Here is a 26678-nt window from a genome sequence, read left to right as displayed (position 1 = left end):
TTGGTGACGGCTAAGCCAGATGGAAAATTAAAAACTGCACAAATTAAGCTGTGTGTGTGTGTTATATGTCCGTTTTGTTCCTGCTGTCAGATTTGTGGTGCCACTTTCTTGGTGTTACCTGGAATTCCTGGTCCAGTTTCTTCTCTATCCAGTCTGTAACATGAGCCAGAGTGACCTCTCGCTCTCCCAGTTTAGGCCGCGCCTTCAGTTCCAGGTGAGGTGGCGTCCTGAAGCCATACCTGCGACAGGAAATTCATCAAAACACACTGACAACCTCCAACAAGAGCAGCCATCACCACCAGGGGGCAGTGAGGGAACACTTTGTAAATTATACTGATGAAGAATGGAGCTGCCATGTAGAAGGAATGTCAGTTGTTTACATGTCCTGACTGTGTTTCGATGTAATGATCTAGAAATTGAGGTATGTATGTGGCTTGTTGACATGTAAGAGAAAATTGGACCAATCAGGAGCCTTCTTAAAGGCCGTTGTCTGCAACAGAGCCCACTGTGTTTTCCTGTTTATGGGTAAAGTGCCATCTCTGAGGAAAATGTGATTATTTGTCACTCAGCATTCCACAGAGTGGAGCACAAACACATACCATATCCTGTCCGTGGGAGGAGGAGGAATGTTGACGGCCAGCGTTCCATGGAGCTGCTGAACCTCCACTGTGAGCAGGAGGCGCGTGTTGGACACCTCCTCCATCTTCTTCTTGATGAACTCGGTCTCCGTGGCCCTCTGGAAGTACTTGGACTTGGTGATCTTATCCACGAAGCGCATGATCTTGCTGGGTTTGTGTCCTCCAACAAAACTGTGGGTGGTTAATAAAAAGGAAAAAGGGAGATTTAAAAAAAAAAAAAAGTTTTTGTGAGTGTGGGCTCGTTGTTCACTGCACAACACAACGTCCTACATGTCTATGGAAGCAACACCACTTTGTCAGAAACACAGAAACAAAATGTAAACACACTATAATTACCGTAATTAACACATCTATCTGCTGTAGTTGTTTAATCGTGCATTTCATCATTTGTTAAACTCTTCTCTGCACATCAGCTGTGCAAAGCCTGCAGATCCAAACACTTCTCTTCCACGATCTTTCTCATGTGACTGCTGATCACAGCCGAGTCATTGCTGCCTTGCTAGTTTCATCAAAGAGGGCAGAATTTTTTAATACAGAATATTGCTGCAACTAATTCTTTAGTTTTGATGGAATAAAGTGGTGGAAAAGTTAAAGTGGAAAGTTAAGTGTTTCTAGGGTCAGGCTTTGATGAGCGGTGTCATTTTGTGATGACTTTTGTGTTTTAAACGACACATTTTAATCTCTATGATGGGCCTTGAAGTGTGTATAAAGCAGACCTGGGCAAAGTATGGCCCGCGGGCCACACCCGGCCCCGCTTGCGTCTTCAATGCGGCCCGCGGACCGTGCACACAATAGTAAACAAAGGCAGCAAAAGTCAGCTGTTGAACTCTGACGGCACCTTCCCAACCCTCCTCGTCTCTTCCACGCTGCTGTACTGCGTCATCCCATCTACTCTCTGGAGCGACACGGTCGTGCTGCGTACACTTAAAAAATGCTGCGCGACTATTCTGAAATGTACGGTAACACACACAGAAACTCCACGGCGCATTCAGATGTTACCACGGTGCTGCAGCCGACACATTTCATCGTCATCTGCTCTTAAAAAGCTCAGATCTTGCCCGACTTTCAGAACTACTTTCTACTTTAACTTTGACTCTAATGGTTTTCTTCTGTAAAAATATCTTCACATCATCTGTGCTGCTCTGCACTGTGTGTGTGTGTTTCAACATACAACCAGCACACACTCAGAGCAGACATGGACACACACAGAGAGGACAGAGGAGGAACCAGTGAATGACATGAAACAGGAGCATATGTATAAAGGTAGACACTGTGCCAGTGGGCTCCAATTTATATTATTATTATGAAAACATGTGGCCCTTTGCTTTTCTTATGGAAGTCTATGTGGCCCTCGCAAAACAAATAATTGCCCACCCCCTGGTATAAAGTAATGTTCATAAGCTCATTCTCACCCTTCTGCTCCGGCAGAATCATTGGAGAGATCCGAGGAGTCTTCCTCATCCGATGACCCTGCGCTGGACGACTCTTCATCACTATCAGCCAGGCAGTAGGTCCGTGGCCTGTACCTGCACACACACACACACACATTAGACTGAATATACCTACACACACACCTGTACTAACTCATGCATCATGCTTGTATTACTACTCTCATGCACACACTCTGAACCTCTACACATGGTTGCTTTAGTACGTATTAGCTTGCAGATTAGTTTGCTTTAAGATGTAGTTTAAGTGTGAGACTAAAGATTAAATGAGATTTAATTTGGACGATGAAAACAAGAAACACACTGATGAAAGCATCAAGGCACGAATGATGAGTGACATGAAGAGCTGACTGGTACAGTTCAGGAAATCAGACAACCCACAAACTAAAGTTACTCCTCCTCCTGTTCAAATCAAGCAGCACTCACCAAGGACAGAATCCAGTTAACAGCCGCATTAAAGGTAGAATCCAAAGGGGCAGAGAGGGAGGAGGACAGAAACACCACAGAAAAAGACACGGCGTGAAACAGACAGCAGAGCAGAGCCGTGGACAGAGTGAAAAAAACGTGCTTGTGTGGTGTGATGGAGCTCGACCGTCTCACCCCTCTTTGCCGACTTCGCCGAAGCGGAGGCCGTCTCCCTCCTTGCCCAGACGGATGAGGTTCATCTTGGTCTCCAGGGTCATGAGGAAGGAGCCGCTGTAGGAAACGTCCAGGTCGAACCACAGACCTGAGAAGCACACGCAGCAATGTTGATGTGAGAGAGAATTAGAGTAGTGAAACTATACAGTCAAACGACAACAACAACAACACACCGCAGTGTTTGTGGTGGAAAGGACTCAAAATGGCTGCTGCCTCGAACTGAAACAACACAGCTATGAGTTTTAAGGCTCACTCCTCTCACACACTTCTTTCACTGTGTTGCCCTTTCTGTGACTTCTCTCCCCTCCCCATAGAAAGCCTCACTGACGCGGGGACCCCGACTGATTTTATTTTCTTGATCCTTTCGCTCAGATGAGAAAGACGCAAGGAAAGACCTGAGGAAGGGAGCGTGAAGAAAGACAGAGAGATCACAAGGTCCTTTAAACGGAGGAGAAACAGTTGGAGAGCATGCAGTCTCTCCCCCCTCCAGCCTCCGTTTGATATCAGCAGGGGGCGAGTGGGGAGGGACTGGCTGCAGAATCACCGAAGCCTCCCTCTGCCTGTTTCTCCCTCTTCCCTTTTTGCCTATTGCTTTTTACATCTGCAGGACCGAGTGCTGCGCTGTAATCTGGATTATATATATACACAGCAAACAAAGCCTGCCTCTGATGTCTGATCTTTTTCTTTTGTTCACAACACAGGATCACACAAACCTGGCTGTGGTTTCCCCTTTTTTACACCACTAGAGGGCAGTAGAGTTTGACAGATTGAGAATGAGGTGATGAAGAAAGTCATTAAGAGGAGGTAGATGAGAAACCATGAGTCCATGCACGCATAAGAGCGCGCACATTCACTACATGTATGGTTAGGTGTGTTTTTGATAAGCGCCGCATTAAAAAAAAGACAAATGATGAGCAGAGTAGCAGTGTAGGCATCCTGTTCTCGCTGAACACCAGCTGGCTGTGCTAAATGACACGATAATGCAATAAGTCCGGTGTGAGAAAGAGAAAGATGATCCGAGTAAGAGCCTTAAAGAGAACCACGAGAAACGAAACCAGGAAGGAAGAAAGAGGAGAAGGTTCGAAAACAGACAATCAGCAAGGCACCGATCCACTGAGCCCACTGTCGAGGGAGGGGGGGGGGGGGGCTGAACCTGGTCGGGCCAGGGGTTTGAGCGGGGCGCTGGGTTTCGTTAGTGCTGCGCTAATCCACATAGTGAGGTGTGCCTTCACATGTGCAGGGGGGCATTAAAGAGCATCCATAAAAACAAATAAGTGTACTGCAGAAGCACGCAGAGTTCATTTCTCAAGAAGACGGGCCGACAATACACGGCTATAGAGGTTCATTGATCCACCGCACTCAGCATGCCTGTTCCGGGAAGGAGCAGGGTCAGACAAGGTAAAGGCAGAACCCGATACAGGCACTGAAAATGTCCGTTTTCTAACAATAGACGGCCACACGAGCAGAGCAGAAACATGCGCAGGGATTAGTACAGCTAAAGGCCTTCAGTAAGCTTCAGCCAATGGATAATAAGCCTTTTGTTCAAATTTCTGACGTCTAAAAACGATGCATGTTGCCGTTTCTGAACGTAGATGCAATTAAAGCTGAGATCCGATCAATAAGACCAGGCGGCGTGTGCACAGATCAGGTTCGAAGTGGCTTTTGAGGTGCGTTTTTTTTTTTTTTTTTTTTTTTTGCCTGGAACTGATCCAAGGAACGCCGCTGTCGCCTCAGCTGGAGATGCAGTCGATTCCTGCTCTCATTACAGGGTTAGATGAGCGGCGGAGTGATAAAACTGAGGCGGTGACTCACAGCACAGGAGGGAGGAAGAGAGACACCGAGACTAAAGAGTGAATAAGAGGAAGGAGAAAATGAAAGGGAATGAGAGGGGAAGAGAAAAGCAGGAAGGCTGCAGAAACAGACGACGTGTCGCAGACTGTAAGGAGAGATGACAAAAATAAAGCGGGTTTGAAGTGACGGAGCGCTCGATGCATGTCTGAATGATCATAGACAAATTCCTCTGAAAATGAAAGCTGCCTGTGATCAAAACTAGAACACGGTTAGCAGAAACGTCACCCTGTGTAGCTGTGCAGAGCTAAACCCTCACATAATCTTTGATTTACCCCTTACTCCTTCTACAGACCTGCTGAAGTGCTTATTAAGGCCTGCCTGCTCTTCATCAGCCAATCAGATCCCACTCCTGTAAACAAGGCTCTTTACTTAGGAGACATTTTCCAGGATTTCTCCACATTCACCCATAGCTAAACAAACGCATCCTTATGGAGCACTGTTTGTCACTGTTTGGCAGCAGCTGTAGAGGAGGGGAAAGGTCACGGCGTGTCTCTCCGAGCTGACAGGCTCAGTGGGTGTAAGTGCATGTTGTGCTCCGGTGTGTGTGTCACAGTGACCCTTATTTTCCCTTTTCTGCACAGTGAGGGAACGGCTGCCGTCACAGACTAATGATGGCACCACTGCGTTCTGACTCAAATGTCTAGCCTGTGCTGCTGCTATGAATTATTAGAAGCATTCTAATTGGTTGCTGCCGCTGAGTCTGGACAGAGCTGCCCTCAGTGCAGAGGGATGACAGCTGTCGTTCTGATGGAGGGCACAGCCTCTGTATTGTGATCTGATCAAGTCACAGCAGGACGACTGGAAGAAAGAATGAGAGCCACAGAGTCATGAGACAACAAGTCGCTCTGGTCCACGTGTGTGTGCGATTACAAAAGTGTTCAACAGTTGACACTGTTTGTCCAACAGGACTTTTATCTGGCAGCTTGTAGTTCTTGGAGTTTCTTCTAGACAAAATATAAAACACTTCAAGTCAGTGGAATGACTTCAGCTCTCTACACTGATATTAAAGCAGTTTTAAACTGTGAAATGATTATGGTGTTCTGTAAAGATACACAACACTAAACTAACTTGAGTCAGGATGTGTTTAGCCACCTCTGTGTGTGTGTGTGTGTGTGGAGAGCAGGAAATATCGCTAATGGGGTGTGATGCTGAGATAACAGTGTTGTAATGGCAGTGGAAATGATGTCACTGCCACACCAAACATGTGCGTGTTCCTACAACATGTAGAGCTGGAACGATGTCACTATGGGCCAATAATAGAGGTTTTAATAATCAATAATTACTACATTAAAGGTCGGGTAGGAGAGTTCATTCTGATGCACTTTTTGTTAAATTAGTGTAACTTCTCTTTACAATCTGATAGCAACCGATTAGTTCGGCGGTTTCGCTTTAAAACGAAGAATATGAATCATCTGAAGCTATAAAACACTAAAAACATCAGCCAATCCTCCGGGTGGACCCTGTAGGAGTATTGGCTGGTTGTCACTCTCTTCCTGCTCTGTGCACCAGAGAGGTACGTGCATGATGGCCGAAGTCACAGACCGCAGCTCGTCTTCAGGTGATGCGCGTCCATGTGATTGGGGGGCGTGGCTTCGGGGTGAGCTCCGAGAGAAAGGGGCGTGTGTTTACTTTGTAATCTGGCTGACTCTCACTGAGTTTTCAGAATCTCCTACCCGACCTTTAAAAACAACTTAAAAAATGTAAAGTACATATTAGATAATGCTGCAACTTCCTGTGACCTCATCAGTGTATTGGTCAGATAGCTACAGCTGGAACAGTAAACTTTGAAGCCTGCTGAGAGGGAGAACGGAGAAAAGAGCTGCACATTTTTGCAGAAGTTCAGTAAATTATTTTTTGAGTAAGTACAATGTTCTCTGGTGAACCCTTTCAGCATGCTGCAAAGCTTAAACAGGAAACTCTGCAGCTGATCTCCTGAGGAAAAGCCTGTATACACCTGTATACGAATAAACCATCAGCACAGAGGCAGATTTTACATTAGACCTGTTTTATACTCCTTGTCTCTAAGGCCCCGTTCACACTGGCTTAAGCAGGATTTGGCCGCATCCAGATCAATCCAGATGTGTTTTTTTCTGAGTGTGAACACCTCGAATCCGGCTGTATCCAGTTTGATTTCAAGAGGTGGATCTAGCCGGATTGGCTCAAATGTGGCTCAGGTGTGAACGCAAATGAGGCGAGCGAATCCGGCTAGCGACATGCTACTTCCGGTTCACGGGGCGCGACACGGGACAAAAAACCGCATGACGCATGCACACACGTGGTCCTACCGCGGCGTGAAAGGACTCTGTATATAACGAGGCGCCACCTAGTGGTTTGGAGGACCGCAAACATGCTGGATGAAGCCGGATTGAGTGCGGACACAAGTGTGTGCTAGCCAGATTTGAAAATAGGTCTGAACGCATCCAGCTTAAAGGCTGTCTGGACTCAATCCTACTCTAGCTGGAATGACTTTCTCCAGTGTGAACGGGGCCTGAGTGCTCAGTGTAACGGCAGTCAAACGTGCGCAGTGGTTAAACGAATGTGTGTGTGTGTGTTCTGGGTTGTGTCTCTCTTGCCTCTGTTGTCAACATAGGGTTCGTATGCCTTGAGGATTCTGGGAGTGGCCGAGCCCATGTCCAGTTCTGTCAGGGTTAGCTCGTTCATGAAGTAAGGCAACTGAAAGAGACAAGAAAATACAAACTGAGCTGAAATACGATGCATGCATTGTTCATTTCCTTGAAGATAATTCAGCAACGTTAAACTTGTAAAGTTACAAAGTAGAAACTCACAAATTACAGAGAAAATCTGGATATTTTTACATGTTATAAAGTCATACAGTCACTTTAGCTGTGCCTAAACACACACTGATGACACACCCTATAATCAGCCGACTCAGTATTTCCACAGGCTATTTCTGTGCAGCTTAAAGCACATTCTGGAAATGAAGTAATACTTCCAACATTGTCAGGATAATATAATGGAAATTATGCAGTGTTTCTGTCTCTCTCTCTCTCTCTCCCTGCTTGTACACCCAGTATGGAGCCTGCACAGAGACACACACTGACATTTGGAGAGATTATCTGTCTGTGTGTTCTCTCCGTGTGTGGCCGGACACATGTCGTCAGCAGGATGGAGAGCGTGGCCGCTTCGGCTTCTATTCCAGAAGGGAAAACAGGGGGGGTTAGAGGTCTTATTGCACTCACCCGTATCTTACTGAGCTTCATCTGAATCTTCTTGGAGACCAGCTCGGCCCAGTAGGGCTCCATTAGGAAGTCCCAGAAGACACGGCCGAGAGCCGCGTTCACCCAGGCAACAGTTTCCTCCTCGTCCTCTCCTCTGGGCTGCTCCTGAGCTGAGGTGGTGTTCTGAAGCTAAAGGCAGAGCAGAGCAGCAATAAAATGATGAATCAAAACATTTGATATTTTTTTGTGTTATCACAGTTGTAGTAACACAATAAGGTCGGGTTTGTGGAGAAAGGAAAGCATGTTAACCGTGTTAAATGAGCACCTTCTTATCAGCCCCAGGGCTGCTCTGTGGACTCTGGAGAGCGGGGCTGGCAGCTGTGGGGCTGACTGCCACCTGTTTTGGCAGCAAAGAGCCCATGTAGACATTGTAGTCAAGCAGAGGCCTGCTTTTGGCACCGCCTGGTGTTACTGAGGAGACGGAAGCTTCATCCAGACTGCCGCGGCTGCTGCTGCGACTGTGGCAGCTCAGAGCTGTGGACCACAGCACAGGAATTATAACGCCATCGCGGATTTAGCAGTTTCTTTGGTGTGTGAATAAATATTTAGGACTCACCCATCTTACTCCCCACAACACTAGAACTTTTCTTCATGTCCGGCTTGAGTTTCGAGGCTGTTAGAAGCCTCTGGAACCATTCTTCCTTCTCCCTGCCCGTCCTCCCAAACAGGTAGAGGGTGAGGTCTCTGCTGGAAGAAGAAGATGAGGAGGATCCTCGCTCCTGTGCTCCTCCTGTCCCCTCTGCTTTACTCGTCACATCTCCTGTTTCCCACCGGTCACCTTCTGCCTTTGACATGAAGTCATCTTGTCTGCCGAGTTCAATGCAGATGGGGTATTTTTTGTTCCATATCCGCTTCCTGGCAAGGTTGTGAGGCACCAGATAGACCTGAGGGAACATGGACGGGAGAGAAATCAATCAATATAAACAAAATACTTTTCCACAGCTATTGCAGGAGACAGAAGAAAGCTTTCTGTGGAGCACTGTGCTTGAAAACCAGTATGCAACTTAAAAGGAAGAAGAGCAGAATGTATATTTATTACTGGTGCAGAGACAAGAGGGTGGTGCATAAAGCAAGGGGGATAAGGAAATCCTTCACAGTAGCGTAGGGCCGTACCTTGCTGTTGTTAAGGTCGTAGATCTTCTGGCTGATGTAGCTGACGTCAGGTTTCGGTTCATTGTGTGAAGCGCGGCGGGCGATGTTGTGGTTGGGTTTAGACAGACGGATGATGGAGCCCTCCAACCGGACGTACACAGACTGCGTCAGAGTGGCGTGGTACGTCTCTGGGTCATAGTTTAAGATCTCATTCATCCAGCCCTGCAGGGAAAAGATACTGATTCTTATGAAGGACATAAATTCCATGTCTGCTCACAGCGTGCTGCCGTCACCCAGTGACAGAAAAGGTCACCCGACTGCACACTGATAACAGCATGTCACACATTCACTTCTGTACTTTCATATGAAACCATTTTTTTTTTTTTTTAAATCAGCTCAGGATCCAGATTCCAGTTTATTTTCTGCTTTGTCACCTCTGTGTGAAAGCTACCTCCAAATTGTTTTTTAATCGTGTGGTACAGACACTCCCTTGTGGTACATCATTAATAGGTTAATTTATTATCTTTACTTTTTTTATTGATGTCTCATCTAATCAAACAGTGGCTCCAAAAGTGAGTCAATCCCCCACAGGCCTCTGTGTCTATGAGGACCGACTTCACAGCAGCAATAAACATGTTTACAGCCTCGTGTTTTGGTTCATGAGAAGTGTAGAGGAGACAGGTCTGGCCATCCTGTGACGTCTCTCTACAGCTCATCAAAAAATGCATCTTGAAGGTTCAAGTACATCTGCGTGTTCATTAATGACAATTTAGTCATGTATCACCCACAGATGGCCTAAAATAAAAGCCTGGAATTCCCCACCAGTCGGTTTTGGATGATAGGCGGGGCTTATCTTAAAAACCTTAAGCCGTGTGATGTGTTTTATTTCTTAAAAGGTAGGGTAGGAGATTTTGAAAACTCAGTGAGAGTCAGCCAGATTTGGAAAGTAAACACACGCCCCTTTCTCTCGGAGCTCACCCTGAAGCCACGCCTCCCAATCACATGGACGCGCATCACCTGAAGACGAGCTGCGGTCTGTGGCTTCGGCCATCATGCACGTACCTCTCTGGTGCACAGAGCAGGAAGAGAGTGACAACCAGCCAATACTCCGCGCAGGGTCCACCCGGAGGATTGGCTGATGTTTTTAGTGTTTTATAGCTTCAGATGATTCATATTCTTCGTTTTAAAGCGAAACTGCCGAACTAATCGGTTGCTATCGGATTGTGAAGAGAAGTTACACTAATTTAACAAAAAGTGCATCAGAATGAAACCTCCTACCCGACCTTTAACAGCCAAAATACAGAAGGAGAAACCCACAGCAAAAAAACAACACGTCTGATATGAAGCAGGAAGATATCGACTGACCTTGTAGATTTCTGGTTCCTTGATGTCCAACCTGGTCAGCCTCCTGTGATGTCTGGAATGTCTGAAGTCCCCTCCTGAAGGTTTTGGTCCCGTCAGCCACACGACACCAATGGCTAAGAGAAACCCCAGTCCAATCCCAAGCAGCATTCCTCCTACGTAACTAGGCAGAGGTAACATAAAATACCCATAGACCAGCACAGTGAGGATGATGAGAGTATAGTGTGGGACACTTGGCACCGGCTCAGTACTTTCAGGCTTATCATCACTGTATGGTTCAGTACTACCACTTAGTGGCACTTTAGTTTGACTACCAGGACCTGCATTCTCAGTCCTGTCAACGCCATCGCCCTCCATGTAAAAGTCCTCACTGTACAGGATGCAGAAGTCCTCATCCTCTTGTTTTGCCAGGGCGGACATGGAGCATTTGTCTAACGACATGGAAAGTACAGACGGTTTGTTGGGACTCTTAGCGTCAGCAGAGACGCTGACAGGTGACTCGGCTGTGGCGGAGCCCCCGCTGTTGTGGCTGTCAGCTTCCCAGTCGCCTCCTTCTTCCTCCTTGATGCAGTAATTGTTGTTGCTCTCCACGTGTCCATTGATAGAAGTGATGTTTGAAAGCTCCGAGGCGCTAGCGGAGAGCACTTTGGGCCGATAAATGCTGCTGCTCACCAAGCTGCTGCTCTTTTCATCCATGATCTTACTCAGCAGCTGGAGCGGTTCAGAGATGACTTCAGAGAGACGTCGTTTGGTGTCTTCGATTCGTGCCTCCACTTCGGAGACTTTGAAGAAGCTGCGGTTGTCTGGTGAGGTTAGCGGCGAGGAGGGGGCGGTTTTAGAGTCACTGGCTGAGGACGTGGCGGCAGACGGCATCCGGGACTGTGTGAACTGCTTAAAGAGTTGCAGGTTGAGACGGGAATCTGGAAGACGGTAGGGTGTGAAGGAGGAGGAAGAGGAGGAGGAGGAAGACGAGTCCTGGGATGTGTCTGAAGATAAAGATTTGACGAGAGACTTCATGAGGTGCCTGTGCCTCACCAACGGAGGGGCAGGAACGGAGGAGCTCCCTTCACGAGACTCCACATCGGAGGAGAGAGACTTCACCAAGCTGCTGAGAAAAGGTTTGTCACTGGAGGGGAAGCTCAGAGATTTAATCGGTGAGGAACTGGGAGGTTTTTGCTCGGAAACATGTGAAGACAGAGTTTGTGTGGGAGAACTGTTAGTGTGATGTCTAGAAACGGGAGATGATTCAGCACTGACACCGTCCCCAGCTGCATCTTCCAGTGGCAGCCCTTCAAACATCTCCTCGCTTGCTTCCAAGGCTGTCACAATATTTGAGTCTTCCTGAGCAGCTGGGGTGGACGAGACAGTTGTACTGCACAGCTCTTCTTCCTCCTCTTCTTCCTCCTTCCCAAAAGCTGAGAAGTGGATGGTAATGGACTCCTTTGACAGTGATCGGTGGACATGGAGCTTGGGTGGCTGTTTGTCTGTGGCGTGAGTGCTGTTTGCATGGCTGGGATGCTGGCTGGTCATTTCAGTACTCCCACTGAGCCGCAGTCTGCACGGAAAGAAAGGAGATTTCACCGAATTAGGGCTAAAAATGAATGATTTCAAAACAATAGCAGGAAAGATGTGAGGATTTATTTCACAAATCTAGCAGGAACACCTCAGAGACACACGCATGCAGTAATGCGGTATACAGTTTTCCTCTGGGAAGCTGGTAAGGGAACACCTCTTTGTCTTTGCATGATCAAATCCCACCAGCACACAGGGGAAAGGGGACCTGCGAGACGCTGAATGTCCACATTTTCCTGTAAAGGTTCTTGCTAGCACGTCAGAAAAAAATATAGCTTTAAACACCAAGAAGCCAACAGCTCTCCGTGCCACCCTGTGCAAGCCCTGCTGGAATGTGAAGAGGGGTGAAGGTCCTGATGTCAATACATGATTCAATCACTAACCATTAATCTAGGCCAGACTGTGTACGTCTTATTAACCCTGCTTCCTGTTTCTAGTCAAACATTTGCATGCGAAGCTTTGTGGGTAAAAATGAAGCATTGTTTCGCTCGACCTGTTCGGTCACACCTGACCTCAGTTCAGCAGCAATCAGGCACCTTAATGCCAAATGATTAGAATCCCAAATCTAACTCACCACCCGCTGACACAAAATAACACTCACATCTTCAGTGGAAATCAAAGAGAGTCTAATCAGGAGCAATCAAGACCAGAGACGATGAGGCTGAAACAGGAAACAACTAATCATGCATGCTGTAGCAGCCTCGTGGAAACAAACCACATCCTTTACGTGATTGTTGGACAGGGATTTAAAGTGGTACTGACAAATCTGTTGTATTAATACTTGCATTAATTACTGTTTGGCATGTAATAAGAACACACGCCCAAAAACAACTGACATCAGGCGAAGGCTAGAAATGAAATGATGTAACATAACATAATGATACCGATCATCGTCTGCCACACAAACAGACACATACAACTTCTTTTTAACCTGATGCATCACGTGTTTTGGTTGGAAACAGTGTGGAAGGAACAGGCCAATACTTCGTTATCTGTCAGTCACCAAAAAAAGGATCAAAGAGAAAACACAGCAAACCACCGAGGAGTACTGAAAGCTCGCATGTGGTAGTAAGCACGTCTGTAGATGAATTTTTTTAAACTGTGTCACATGGAGGTTTTAACCTAAAAAATCTGGCCGGAATCCAAAGTGAATTACTTTTAGGGTTGTTTGGGAAACATCCATTGAGCCCAAAGAACCAAACCTGAGCAAAGATTACTGGCTAAATGAAGGAAAAGGCCTCGAGGTAAATACACAAAAAGTATGTTCAACATTTTTGAACATACTTGTTAAATGATAAATGAATAATATCTGCATATTTATAACATCAGACGGATCAAATTAATAGCAGTAGAATAGCCATCGCTGATAAAACATACACATATTTGACATATGACTTAAACAGTAGGACATTTCTGCCCGGCTCTGTTTGCATCTGTGAGACGTCCTCTGCTGCTTTAAAATAGAAATACGGTAATGCCTTGTCGACATTTGGCACCGTGTTCTTGTTCCTGGCTGGGCCCACAGAGATGGCATGAGGTCATGCTGGCTCACTCATTCACAGACTTCACTTTACCACTCATTGTCACATGGGTCACGAGTGAGCTCGTTACCCAGTCAGGCAGTCTGCCAGCCACCTCTGTCTCTACGGGCCTTTCGGTCAGCACCAACACAATGAGGCCATTCTAGCGAACGGTCAGATGGACATGAATTTCATTTTAATATACAAGCCACATAAGACCGAGCAGTGTTTGTACATTAGGATTAGTGATAAGGTATGTGAGTGTGAGTGTGTGGTAATTAAACTCTATGGAAACAGAATAAACAAACACACCGGGCCCCTCCATATCCATGTACACTCAACAAAAATATAAACGCAACACTTTTGTTTTTGCTCCCATGTTTCATGAGATGGACTTGAAGATCTAAACTTCATTCCAGATACACAATATTACCATTCCTCTCAAACATTGTTCACAAATCTGTCTAAATGTGTGATAGTGAGCACTTCTGCTTTGCTGAGATAATCCATCCCACCTCACAGGTGTGCCACATCAAGATGCTGATCTGACATCATGATTAGTGCACAGGTGTACCTCAAACTGCCCACAATAAAAGGCCACCCTGAAATGTGCATTTTGTTTCTGCTTTATTGGCGGTCTGGGGACTCAGAACCAGTCAGTATCTGGTGTGACCACCATTTGCCTCATGCAGTGCAACACATCTTCTTCGCATAGAGTTTATCAGATTGTCTATTGTGGCCTGTGGAATGTTGGTCCACTCCTCTTCAATGGCTGTGCGAAGTTGCTGGATATTAGTGGGAACTGGTGCACGCTGTCGTATACGCCGGTCAAGCACATCCCAAACATGTTCAATGGGTGACATGTCCGGTGAGTATGCTGGCCATGCGAGAACTGGGACATTTTCAGCTTCCAAGAATTGTGTACAGATCCTTGCAACATGGGGCCGTGCATTATCTTGCTGAAACATGAGGTGATGTTCATGGATGTATGGCACAACAATGGGCCTCAGGATCTCATCACGGTATCTCTGTGCATTCAAAATGCCATCAATAAAATGCACCTGTGTTCTTCGTCCATAACAGATGCCTGCCCATACCATGACCCCACCACCACCACGGGCCACTCGATCCACAACATTGACATCAGCAAAGCGCTCACCCACACGACGCCACACACGCTGTCTGCCATCTGCCCTGAACAATGTAAACCGAGATTCATCCGTGAAGAGAACACCTCTCCAACGTGCTAGACGCCATCGAATGTGAGCATTTGCCCACTCAAGTCTGTTACGGCGACGATCTGGAGTCAGGTTAAGACCCCGATGAGGACGACGAGCATGCAGTTGAGCTTCCCTGAGACGGTTTCTGACAGTTTGTGCAGAAATTGTTTAGTTATGCAAACCAATTGTTTCAGCAGCTGTCTGAGTGGCTGGTCTCAGACGATCTCGGAGGTGAACCTGCTGGATGTGGAGGTCCTGGGCTGGTGTGGTTACTCGTGGTCTGCGGTTGTGAGGCCGGTTGGATGTACTGCCATATTCTCTGAAACGCCTTTGGAGACGGCTTATGGTGGAGAAATGAACATTCAATGCACGAGCAACAGATCTGGTTGACATTCCTGCTGTCAGCATGCCAATTGCACGCTCCCTCAATGCTTGTGGCATCTGTGGCATTTTGCTGTGAGACAAAACTGCACATTTCAGGGTGGCCTTTTATTGTGGGCAGTTTGAGGTACACCTGTGCACTAATCATGATGTCAGATCAGCATCTTGATGTGGCACACCTGTGAGGTGGGATGGATTATCTCAGCAAAGCAGAAGTGCTCACTATGACACATTTAGACAGATTTGTGAACAATGTTTGAGAGGAATGGTAATATTGTGTATCTGGAATGAAGTTTAGATCTTCAAGTCCATTTCATGAAACATGGGAGCAAAAACAAAAGTGTTGCGTTTATATTTTTGTTGAGTGTATGTGTCCACTCTAAGAATGAAGACTCCTGTTTGTCTTGTGTCCCCGGCGTCTTCCTCTGAGCCAGTGAACATTTAGTGTTAGAGGACAGCGCAGAAGGCAATCCTGCCATCGACGCCGATGAAGCTAATTACAGAAGCAAGCCAGCCTCATTAACCCGCGTGTTTTCTTCTCATTAGGGACATGCTCACACCTCGCTTCTACTTTATGTAGCAGTAGGCGCCTCATTGGAGCTATTACAGGGACTGAGTAGCTGAGCATGGATTTGTTTATTGAATGTGTTGTTAAAATGAACTGGAGAACACCTTTAACGAGCCAGAGATGCAATTTAAAATCCCTCCTCCCTCTGATTACTGTCGACCAAACAGAAAATTCAGATGAATCCACACAAACGTGGAGGCCAGCAAACACACACACACACGATGGCTTTATGTTCACATACCTAGGGTTGAGGGTTAGCGTATCAATAAAAAGGGCTTAAACATTAATGACTGGGGTCACGATGTGTCATACTCAATGATTGTGACGCTGCAAACAGTAACACAGCCAATCAGCTGCCTGATAAGCCTAAAGTTTGCACATCGAACGACCGCTCGCTGTTCTCTACGCCGATATCCACAAAGTTCAGGAAGGGGTTAACCGCCAGTCTCTGGTGACTTCACAATGTCGTGACAGGAAATGTGGGAAGTTCCTAACTGGAGGAAATGAAAATAAATATCCAAAAAAAAAAGAAGAAACTGGGGTTAAACCGAACACAGTGACTGATGTTGTAAAAATGGAATGTCATACATGGGAGGTTAAGTGCGTTTCTGACCTCCTGCTGCATGACATCACAGAAATGTGACTGTAAGGAAGGAAGCCTGCCTCATACCATACGGGGTGTCATTCAGACACTGCAACACGTCAGGAATAAGAGAAGTCAAGTGACATATTGATTTATGACTTCATAACGCTCATGGATCCCACACCGAATGTAAACACACAAACGCTGATCGAGGTGATTTGGGGGATGTTTCTGTTAATAATCACACCACCTGCCACCTGCAAAGACTTCCGGCGGGCGAAAATACACCTAACACTCCTACTATCTCCCCGGCACACAGCATCCATAAACATGCAGTACTAACATCAGCGTTAAAAAAAAAAAAAAAAACAGGCCTTAAATTAGCACCACCCATCATCTCACGTATTTCCAGTAGGTGAGAACATGTCTGCTGTTGTCTGAGCGAATAGGCACTCCAGAGGAGCTCACATGTGAAAGTGGCACAAGTCTGAGTTAGCAGGTTGGTGAAAAAGTAAATAAAGCCTTTGGTGAGCTATGCACAGTCTGATAAATGTCCTTAACAGAAGGCAAATTGTGCAAAATAAACAAGTTAGATCCTTGAACAGTTACTGAAACTTCTTATCGATTGGACCCATATCACAACCTTTAGTAAGATCACCACTGCTTCTACTTTACACTTTGGTTTGGACGTGGCTGGATGAGATGCTGTAGCTCTAAAAGCTGTGGATAAACAGACACAAACCACAGACAACCTGCTGCTGTCTGATAAGAGAGGCTACTCATGGAACATCGTATTCTTTACACAATTATAAACTATATTCATGTGTTTACATAAAGAGTGAAACAAACCCAGAGTAGTTTTTTTTTAATCATTTGTTTACGTGACGGTTAAAAGCATAAATTAACCAGTAAAAGCTTCCCACAGTGTTTCCAGTGTTCACTGAGGCCATTTTTTGCAAGTCACCATATCAACCCTGCATGCCAGCCCCCTCAGAGAATCTCAAATGTCACACACTGCTGTTTCAGATGACATCAGTGGCATTAAGAGGATGCTCGCAAATGGCTGACGCCAAATGAAAAAAAAAAAATAGGAAGACATATTATAATCCCAGAACAGCACTCATGTTGTTTACGAAGGGACTAGAACCACTTCCACTTTAAAGGTCGGGTAGGAGATTTGATTCTGATGCACTTTTTGTTAAATTAGTGTAACTTCTCTTTACAATCCGATAGCAGTCGATTAGTTCGGCAGTTTCACATTAAAACGAAGAATATGAATCATCTGTGGAAGCTATAAAACACTAAAAACATCAGCCAATCCTCCGGGTGGACCCTGCGCGGAGTATTGGCTGGTTGTCACTCTCTTCTACCCTAAGTGCAACACTGCAGAAATCAATATATTTCTGGAAAATGGCTCTGTAGAACTGTAAAAATCACCTCAGTGTGCCGCCTCATGTGGCTGTGCGTCCATGTTCACGCCTCCACCACTGACAGGAGTGATAAACAGGTTCATCTTTTCCACAAAGTCCTTTTAAGTTTTCTTGTTCTGGAAACAACCAAACAATGGCTGCCCGACAAAACTGAAAGTGTTCCAAGAACGCTGACAAACTGGTGAGACAGGCAGAGATGGAAACGCTGCCAGTGAGCTCACTGCGGGTATCGACTCTCTCTCCCAGCATTCCTCTGCCAGGAGCCAGTATAACACCAGTAACCAGCAGGATGTGTACTGACAGAAATATGATTATGTTATTGCTTTTTGGAACTAACTACATTAACTATATAAGATAGATTCCTTACAGGTATGAAGTTTATGTCCCATGACATCACTGTTAAGAAACCAATGACAACAACAGAAAGTAAACGCTCTCCCCATGTATGCACAGACTATTCATCCTATGAAAGATTATAAAACATACCTTGAGTGTGCAGTGTGCAGGTACGCCATTACACTTCGATGTCCATGTAAAGGTTAGCATGCCAAAGATTTCACGGTTGCATTACTGTACCCTCACATAACACCGCTCTGAAACACTGGACATGCCGTTGAGCTAATGTAGCTTCTTGTCGGCCATCAGCTGAACAACACAAGAAGAAATGGTACCAGAGCTGTGTGGGAATCATCCAATGACTAACCTGTGCAATAAGCTGTTTGACAAGCTCCTGCTCCTCAGAAGGACAACAAAGGTGTCTGTGCTAATCTATAAACAAACCAGTTTGTTTCAGTTGCACTGTTCCTTTATACACAAACAAGGCGGGGGGGGGGGGGGGGGGGTTCTGCACATGACAGAATACGCAGCCGATACAGATAGATACCTGCAAGAGTGACCACACTCTGAAGCTACAGATAATTCAGATTACAGAGGTAATGCTTGTTTTCCCAATAATAATCAGAGCAGCCTTGTTGCTCAATGACTGCCTGCAACGGATCAGCTGTTGTGGCCCAAAACAGTGAGAGCACACTGGCCCGTGGGGGTGAGCATGTGACAAGAGCGTTGACTGAGAGAAGGAAGTAAAAAGTCCTGCTTTAACTAACAAACACAGAGAGAGGACGGTCAGTTTTCACAATACACTCAGGCTGCTTTTACACAACCAGGCAGACGAACACCATCACTTCAAATACAGCCCTCTGGTGCAGCTTGTTTTGAACCGTGAACCCAGACACTGCTCGTGTTAATTAATGCACTCCACGCTTAACCGCTTAAGCTTATCAACAAGGCCTCATTATTTGTGAATGAACTGCTGGGCTGCAGCAGTGTGTCATAAATCAGACTTTTTTTAACAGTGCAGGAAAGTCCTTCATTAGTAGTGCACCTATTAACCTCCATGCTGTGAGCAGTAACCCTGATGCAACAAGTCACATGTGCAGCAGTTAAAGAAGAATTGAGGTAAGTTTATTGAGCTCAAGAGGTCAGCCATGTAATACTGTTTTGCACACAGGCTATCAAGGCAAAACAGGACTCCTTTCATAAGCTGCTGACCTACTGCACAGTTTAGTCATGGCTCATATTTCTGAGAAAAAAACAACCATGGTGACGTAAACCGCATTAGCACAAGTAGAAAATATAAATGTAGATTTATCTTAAAATACAGTCAAACTACACTAACATAGCCTAAAAGAGGACGTGGGAACGGTGCAGTAAGCCAAGCCACTGTCTGCATCCAGGCCTTTGAGGAAACCGTCTGCACAGCTGGCTGCATCTGGTCAAACCCAGGAGGGTGCAGCACCAACCTCCTGCTTTGCTTCCACAAAGACTCCTCTGTTTCCCCAAATAGTTCCTACCACTTGCCAAAAGTCAACATAATGCATTCATAAGTCTTCCCAAACACACGTAAAACGTAAAACAGACAATTGCAGCAGCATTTATGAGGCTGTGTGAGCAGGATGAGCCTCTGGAGGAGGTTCTTCTCCCTGCAGAATGAGGCTGTGGATTTATTTCTGTATTTCTGACTTCATTCACCACACCTCTGTCTGATCTGTCTGCGGTAATTACATTTCACGCTACTCACTACAGTTCCACAGCAGCAGACTTCCGAGGCACACGTAAATAAGACTAAAGACCGCAAGCCTGCACATTCAGTGAGCACAACACTGATGATTTAGCAGTTCCTTCATCGTTATATATTTATAAATATAACCAAATGTATTTTTCTTTTAGCGGGAGTAGTTTGCTGATGGCTGATAATAAGCCAAATGGAACCTTGGAATGCTATAAGTGTACGTTTAATGTTATCAGTGTTGGGCAAAGTGAAAGGAATTACACCAAGCACTTCTCAGCCAAACTGTAATAACAAAAGACGGGATTGTTTTCATGTGTGAGAGCCGCTCGGTGGAGGCTGAAATGGTGAAAGACTGTAAAAAAAAGGAGCGCCTTTAATCTCATAACAGACAGCTGCACTATTCCTCTGGGCTCAAATTAAAAGCTGCCAATGAAATCACTGAAGCTGTCTCCGTTTCTCTCTGCTCTCATACAGAACGCACTGAAGCTTTCTGAATTATGTCTCGGATTCATGTGAGAAACTCTGAAGCTGTATTTATAGACGGGCTATATTTATACACCTCCCCACACCTTGCCTCTCTCTCTCTCTTTCCTGTGGTAACAAGTGATTATGATGAAGGTGGCAGTGGGATGAACGGTGGCGTCACAGGCCTGGAATCAGTGCCGGCTGGCAGTCTGACATGATTCTCCTGACATCTCGGTAATGGTCATTATTTCGGTGGCTGGACAAGACAGGGAGCAGCACCTGTCGGTAACAACGGCGCCTTCACAAAACAGGAGGGAGCTCAGGGGAAGCGATGCTTGGCAACATAACAACACACCTATCGTCTAGTCTGAGTGGCAGCGCCTTATTATAGACGAAGCACACTGATGCTAGTTACACTGCTGTCCTGTCAACCACAAGGACGTGGTGACAGCAGCACTACCAGAGGGTGCTCCTTATTCCAGCATGGTGTAGACAAATGTGGAGTCTGCATCCATCTTGGAAGGCTGTCACTACACAGGAGGACACTAACAAGATCTAATAGCACACCGACTCAGTAGGTGTCCATCTCCAGGAATGTGCCAGTGCCGTTATCCACCTACAAATGACCGAGCTACCAGATGAAGGGCCCTACAACTTCCTCAGAGTCAAATTCAAGAGACAATCTGGTACAATCTGTGGTGGATCCTGAGAGATTTTACTGCAGCAGTTTGTAACTATGGACGAGATCTGGGTCTCCAAACCAGAAGAAACTAGCCAAAGCCTCCAAATCAGTGAGGTGCACTTTAAGGTGAAGTCTTTTTTGGATCACCTGGAAAAGGGTCACACTGTGACTGGGGTCACAGTAACTACAAAAACAAAGACACACCCTGAGATCACATGTCCAGCAAAGGCTCGAACATTGGTGCAACAAAAAACACCGTTGCCTACAATCTCATAATCACATGACAATAATCTGACCATAATGCCTTTGCATTGTTTAAAGGTTGTCTAAGTTCCCTCTTTGTGAAGGCTATGAACAGACTAATGAAGTCATCTAAGGCATCAAAGGCAGCGAGCAAGTTAGCCCCCGAAGCAAGGCACTAACCACCGCTTATTAACTAAATTAAAAAGTCATGCTGTTAGAAGAGGAGGTTTTCAAATAAGCCTGGAGTCTGGAGCCTGAAACCCACGACATGTTTAAGAGCCAAACGCCACACAAGGCGAGCAGATGACAGAGAGCAAACTCCTCATGAATTACACAAAACTTCCCTGCTTTATTGATCCAGATAATATCACCATGGAAAGTATAACCTGCAGGCCGCCTTTTTATTTTTATACACAGGCACAGTGGTAAAAACTCTGTGTCAGCGTGCAAAGGGCAACAGGTAGGTCAGCTTTAAAAGAGGTTAGACGTGGTGGGAAAGCCACAAAGTGAGTCAAGATGTACAGTCAGCGTGGGTGTAGGTCAACGCCTGCACCGACTACGATAAGCAGCACATGCTGCTTGTATATGACACAGAAAAAAAAAAGATCCTAAAGTACTGCCGCTACCTGTTTTACTGCATTACAGAGGGAGCAGACGGAGCCGTTTGGCCTGCAGAGCACAAAGACCCATGACTAGTGTGAAACTCAACCATGGTGATTCTGAACGGTGATGATCACCCAGCAAACACATTTTTAGAGACAGGAAATGAAGACCTGATCCTCTCCAAACCATTTAGATATGCTGCCGGCTGTGCTGCAGAAACCTGTCAGAGTGTGATATCTCCTTTCACTGCACCTGCTGCTTCGACCCTAATCCTCTTCCTGCTTCTCACAGGTGTCAGAATGCTGTTTTTTTTTTTTACTTTTAACAACAAAAATGACGCCTTTCCCTCCCTCTCTCTCTCTCTCTCATGATCCTATGCATTATTTTCATCCCCTACAAAAACATGTCTATGTAATCAACACTTGATATTGTTTGTATCGTATCAGCTATCAAAGCAGTGACTATGCCATGACAGGCTTTTTTTCCCCTCCATATAATTCGAGAATATCTATTAAAATAATAAATTGTGGTCTTATTTTGACAAAATATTATTAGGACAAAACAATAAATCCATGCATTTAATCTACTGCTAACATGTATAGGCCATAATTAATCATCCAAAATTGTAATTTAAACTAATGTTTCTGTGGTACATAGGGCTGTGTATTGGCAAGAATCTGGCGATACGATACAATACGATACACGATATATATCCCGATACTGTAACAAAGGCGGGGTATATTGCGATGGCTTGTTTGGAAAGCCTCATCTGAATACTAGTAATAGTAGTAATACAAAAAATCGATACCAGTATTTCCAAATTAAATATCGCGATATTTCACAGAATCGATTTTTTCTTACACCCCTAGTGGTACATATTGGGTTCTTCACACACTTCCAAACCAGATGCATATCTCTTCTTTTGCTCATAATAATAATAATAATAATAATAATAATAATAATAATGTTTTTGGAAAACCACAAAGCACAAATTCTCCATCCAGATGTGGCACATTCCTCCAGTTTTATGTCTCAAGTGTGGTCAAATGTCTCATATCTGACCTTCACGGCTGCATAACCCACGGACTCCACAGCACAAGCTTTTAGTTTTAGTAAAAACACAAACCATTGATTATAAAGAGAATATCTAACAGAACTAGAACAAGGATGTTGGGCTAAATTATAATGAGAATTAAGAGAAAGACAAACATTTAATTTCAGAAACCCAACATGTTCCGTTAGTCTTTGCCATGAGCCTGAGGATAAAACTGTGTGTATTGCTTTTCACACAGCAGCAGCCTTTAATAAATCATCAATATAACAACATCTCAGAGGCACTTTATAGCCCCATAACAGACTACAATAAACCGATTAAACCCACAGCAGGTTCGTTAACATTATAAATACACCTTCAGGTGTCAATGTGTGCAAAGAAACAGGTTACACACCTCTGTTCTAGCCCCGGAGTGTGTTTCTCTCTATATAATCTTCACTTTTTTTTGCAGAAAATAAAATAGGTTTTGTGATATTTGTGTGCTTGAGGAGGAAACAGGTTGACAGGTCTCAGGAGAGCAAATACGCACTTGCATATTAACATAGATGGCAAACATGTTTTCTCAGGAGGCGTGGAGAGAAAAACACCTTATTTTGACATTTTTTCTTTGCGGAGTGTGACAGCTGTTTTCTCTCTGGAAGCATCGGAGTGCAGGTTTCATAATTCACAGCTGTGTTTGTCCTTCCTCTATCTCTCTGCATCCACCTTAGACTTTGCCCCCCGCCCGCCCAGCTGAGGTCATTTGTAGCTCAGGAAACAGATCAATACTGAGTTCAAATTTACTGGCTAAGTGCTTACCTTGTATCCTCAGTGCCATCCAAATCCAGCCTGGGGCTTGCATCTGCCTGCTGCAGAGTCAGGTTTCACATGTCCATGATGCTCAGGAGGCTTCTGAGAAACACATCACCAGCAAGAGAAATGCAGAAATCACTACATGTGTAAGAAACAACATTATGAACGCAGTCTAAGCCTGGTGTGCGGGCCTTTGTTTGCACTGTTTATGGGCTGGAACTTCACCATATGGGTGAATAAAGAGCTCTCCCAGCAGGATTTAGCATTAAAAATGCTCGATGCTAATTGTTCAGCTAATGTTTTAAGTGTCTTACAGTTTTACTTCTTATTAGCAGACCTGACACGGAGCAGTGAAACCAGCTTGTCTTGTGATGCAAGTCAGACAACAAGCTAACAACAAGGTGAAGTGACACTTGTATGCACTGTTATTAGCTTAAATATCAACCATTACACAGCGACTTGGTTGGAAAAGTAAAATTAGCTTGTTTCAAAGTGCTTGACGGGTTTGTTTTGAAGTCCGACGTTGGTCGAGGTTATCCCAACAAACTCGCAGACTGCTTTTTAAAAAAACAAACAGAGAAGCTAGCTTACCGTGTGTGGGCGGCTTCATGTTTGTCTGGATACAGCGAACTAATTGAAACTTTAGGAAGGATTGAAACCTTTGTGCTGTCAGTTCCACGTACCAAGTTGTTTCAACAGCTCGTTTCCTCGCTCAGCCTGTTGACTAACTGGACTCAGTTCCTTAAAGAAAAAACGGCTGGAGACTGCCAAGGCCAAAGCAATCGAAACCGAGAAGGCGGATGAACCGGCTGATATGGGCTCGATCGATTGTTCTGCAACTTCTGCTACTCAGGCCTAGAGCAGATGAGGCAGATGTGAGAAGGTAAACAGTGTAAAATGTAAGATAGTGTCATGCTGCGTCCTGTTTTACTATTTTTATTTATGTATTTAGGCTTTTTTTTAGTGCAGGACAAATATAAAAATTATATAAAAAAATATTATTATATATAAATTTTTTAATGTAAATTAAATGTGTTTAAATTACATGGTATTTTCTAGAAAATAAACCTGAGGATTTTTGTCCTAGTTTTACATATTTACATGGTTAAATACAGCTTTTAATCTCTATATGTAGCACCATCATTGTATTATTACAATTAATTATTATTGTTTTTTTAATCTCATACATGTAGCCCCATCATTGTATTATTATTATTATTATTATTATTATTATTATTATTATTATTATTATCATAGATGTAAAATCATTTACATTAAACTTGAAACACTGAGTGCACATAGGTTATACTGAACAGTTAAAAACAGACACCAAAATAAGCCTTGGATTTGAGATTTTATAATTAAGAAAAATAATATAACAATAACTTATTATATTTAAATAAATATTGAATGTGTTCCTGGTGTAGGACAACAGTGAGAACTCAATCCTGTGACTTATAAAAGGTGGATACATACTAATGTAGTGTTGCCACCTAGTGTTGGTAAATGGCAACAGATCTTAAAAGATATTAAAAAACAAGTTTCAGTAATAAAAGAAAGCATTTATTATATGTATATAGTTTAAAATGTTTAGTCAGTAGTTAGTCAATAGTTTGTATTTTTCAGTTAATAATGACATAATTACAATGAGTGCCCCTCAGCATCCACTGCAATATATTATTAAAAAGGTGTCTACTCCAATACATCTGTCACATAAGACACGTGTAGGGGTTAGAACACTCCAGTGTTGTCATGCTGGTCAGTTTTTTGATTTAAACATTTGATATAAACAATCCTTTCAATTTGATCAATTTGATGGTTTACATGCTAAGAGTTCACATGTGGCTTCTGTCACACAGCTGCTTAATGGAGAAGGCAAGGTCCACTGTGTAAGCCAGCAGTGTTACACTAGATACCACAGTTTCCATAATAAATAGCTCTCCAATTTTTGGGGAACTTTGTCCCGGGTTCCTCAGCTGCAGTATTTTGGTAAAACAAATCACTGTGGCCAACATGTAGAGCAACACCCCAATCAGGCTGAAGCCAGCCAAAAATCTGTCGAAAGGCAGGAGGCATCGCCCTGCAAGGTCACCGAGTATTACTACCAGGGTGACGAAAGACAAGAGCACACAGACGCTGTATGACGCACCAGATGCCCAGAGCTGCCACGCGTGTACTCCATGCAGTCCGTGGGCCACGTCCACAATCAGGGGAATCATCTGACAGCCGCCCCACAGCTGGAGTATCTTGAGGAGGCCAGGCGTGCTGCCCATGTAGCCTCTTTGCTCATGAGGTTGGATACAGAGCACGCAGGACTCCGAGGCGTAGGCCAGGACGGTGAGACAGGAGGCCACGGCAGCCGCCACACAGCGCGGCGTCACTTTCTGACGGTCCATGACATTCCAAGGGAAAAGCACAGAGGCACTGAAGCTCATCAGGCCTCCTAACACCGCCACCGTTATCACCAGGTTCTTCCAGGATATCGGGATGAGGCTGTGAAACTGGATGATGCTCAGAATGTGGATGAGGAGGGTGAGGATGAAGAAGAAGCACCAGGTGAACATACAGAAGACCCTGAACGTATTGGACTCTGGCTCCAGGACACTTTGCTGCGAGGCCACAAGGCTGAAGGCTGTGCAGCTGGACAGGACCGCACAGGTCCGCATCAGGAAGAGGGGGCTGGTGAAGTCCTTGGCCTCCAGAACAATCACAGGCATCGTCACGGTCTTGGTCGTGAGGTATCCGGCACTCGCTTCCTTTTGTTTTGTTTCAAAGAAATCTTGTCCAAACAGTATAAATCCCAAAATGTTCAGCTGATCTTGAGTTTTGAAAAATGTCTCAGCTCAAACAAATCTTAAAAAACACAAAACTGTCCTTTTTCTGTCTTCTGTTCTTCAGCTTCATCTTACATTCAGAGCACAACTTCACCTACTGGAATACACTTTGAGGCACTGTTGCTGTCAAAGTCGACCGCGCCTACTTCCTTTTTGAGGTTGCAGCAGTGCACTTTCAGTCTCACTGAAGGTAGGTGCAAATGACCACAATAAAAAGCAAGTGCAAACAAAGCCATCTTCCTCCCACCGTCGATTCTCATAAAACGCTGTTCCTTTTTCTGCAGTAATAAACTCACAGACATGACAGAGGCAGAGTGTGAAGCTGTGCGTCTGTGTTAATACAAGGTGGTTTTTTTTTTTGAGGATGTTGGTTTGAATCTGCTCCACTCTCGGA

The 26678-nt window shown here is 44.8% G+C and overlaps 2 protein-coding genes and 1 long non-coding RNA gene across 4 annotated transcripts in view; 1 reads left to right on the top strand and 2 right to left on the bottom strand.

Annotated features, from left to right (window-relative positions):
• The window catches only part of LOC114440946 (testis-expressed protein 2-like), a 26145-nt gene extending 2058 nt beyond the window's left edge, over nt 1–24087 (bottom strand). Inside the window, exons 1-12 of one of the 2 annotated variants that reach the window (XM_028413666.1) lie at nt 24042–24087; nt 23457–23549; nt 10273–11824; nt 8929–9129; nt 8372–8699; nt 8081–8289; nt 7777–7944; nt 7150–7249; nt 2687–2813; nt 2051–2164; nt 600–809; nt 119–239 (exon numbers count right to left, since the gene is read on the bottom strand). In XM_028413666.1, the coding sequence (XP_028269467.1) occupies nt 119–239; nt 600–809; nt 2051–2164; nt 2687–2813; nt 7150–7249; nt 7777–7944; nt 8081–8289; nt 8372–8699; nt 8929–9129; nt 10273–11799 (3105 nt within the window). In that variant the 5' untranslated portion in view covers nt 11800–11824; nt 23457–23549; nt 24042–24087. The remainder of the gene's footprint in view (nt 1–118; nt 240–599; nt 810–2050; nt 2165–2686; nt 2814–7149; nt 7250–7776; nt 7945–8080; nt 8290–8371; nt 8700–8928; nt 9130–10272; nt 11825–23456; nt 23550–24041) is intronic. The other variant, XM_028413745.1, reaches the window with a different exon arrangement.
• Nucleotides 23480–26678, top strand: LOC114441207 (uncharacterized). The gene is made up of 4 exons (XR_003671251.1): nt 23480–23596; nt 23786–23851; nt 26349–26474; nt 26569–26678. It is a non-coding gene; the product is annotated as an uncharacterized LOC114441207 (long non-coding RNA).
• LOC114441067 (myeloid-associated differentiation marker homolog) lies at nt 25050–26571 on the bottom strand. Its single transcript, XM_028413864.1, has one exon. The coding sequence runs from the start codon at nt 26165–26167 to the stop codon at nt 25286–25288; it is 882 nt and encodes a 293-aa protein (XP_028269665.1). The 5' UTR covers nt 26168–26571; the 3' UTR covers nt 25050–25285.

The sequence above is a fragment of the Parambassis ranga genome, chromosome 1, assembly GCF_900634625.1.
Source record: "Parambassis ranga chromosome 1, fParRan2.1, whole genome shotgun sequence".
Lineage (NCBI taxonomy): Eukaryota > Metazoa > Chordata > Actinopteri > Ambassidae > Parambassis > Parambassis ranga.
This window is presented reverse-complemented; position numbering and strand designations above follow the sequence as displayed.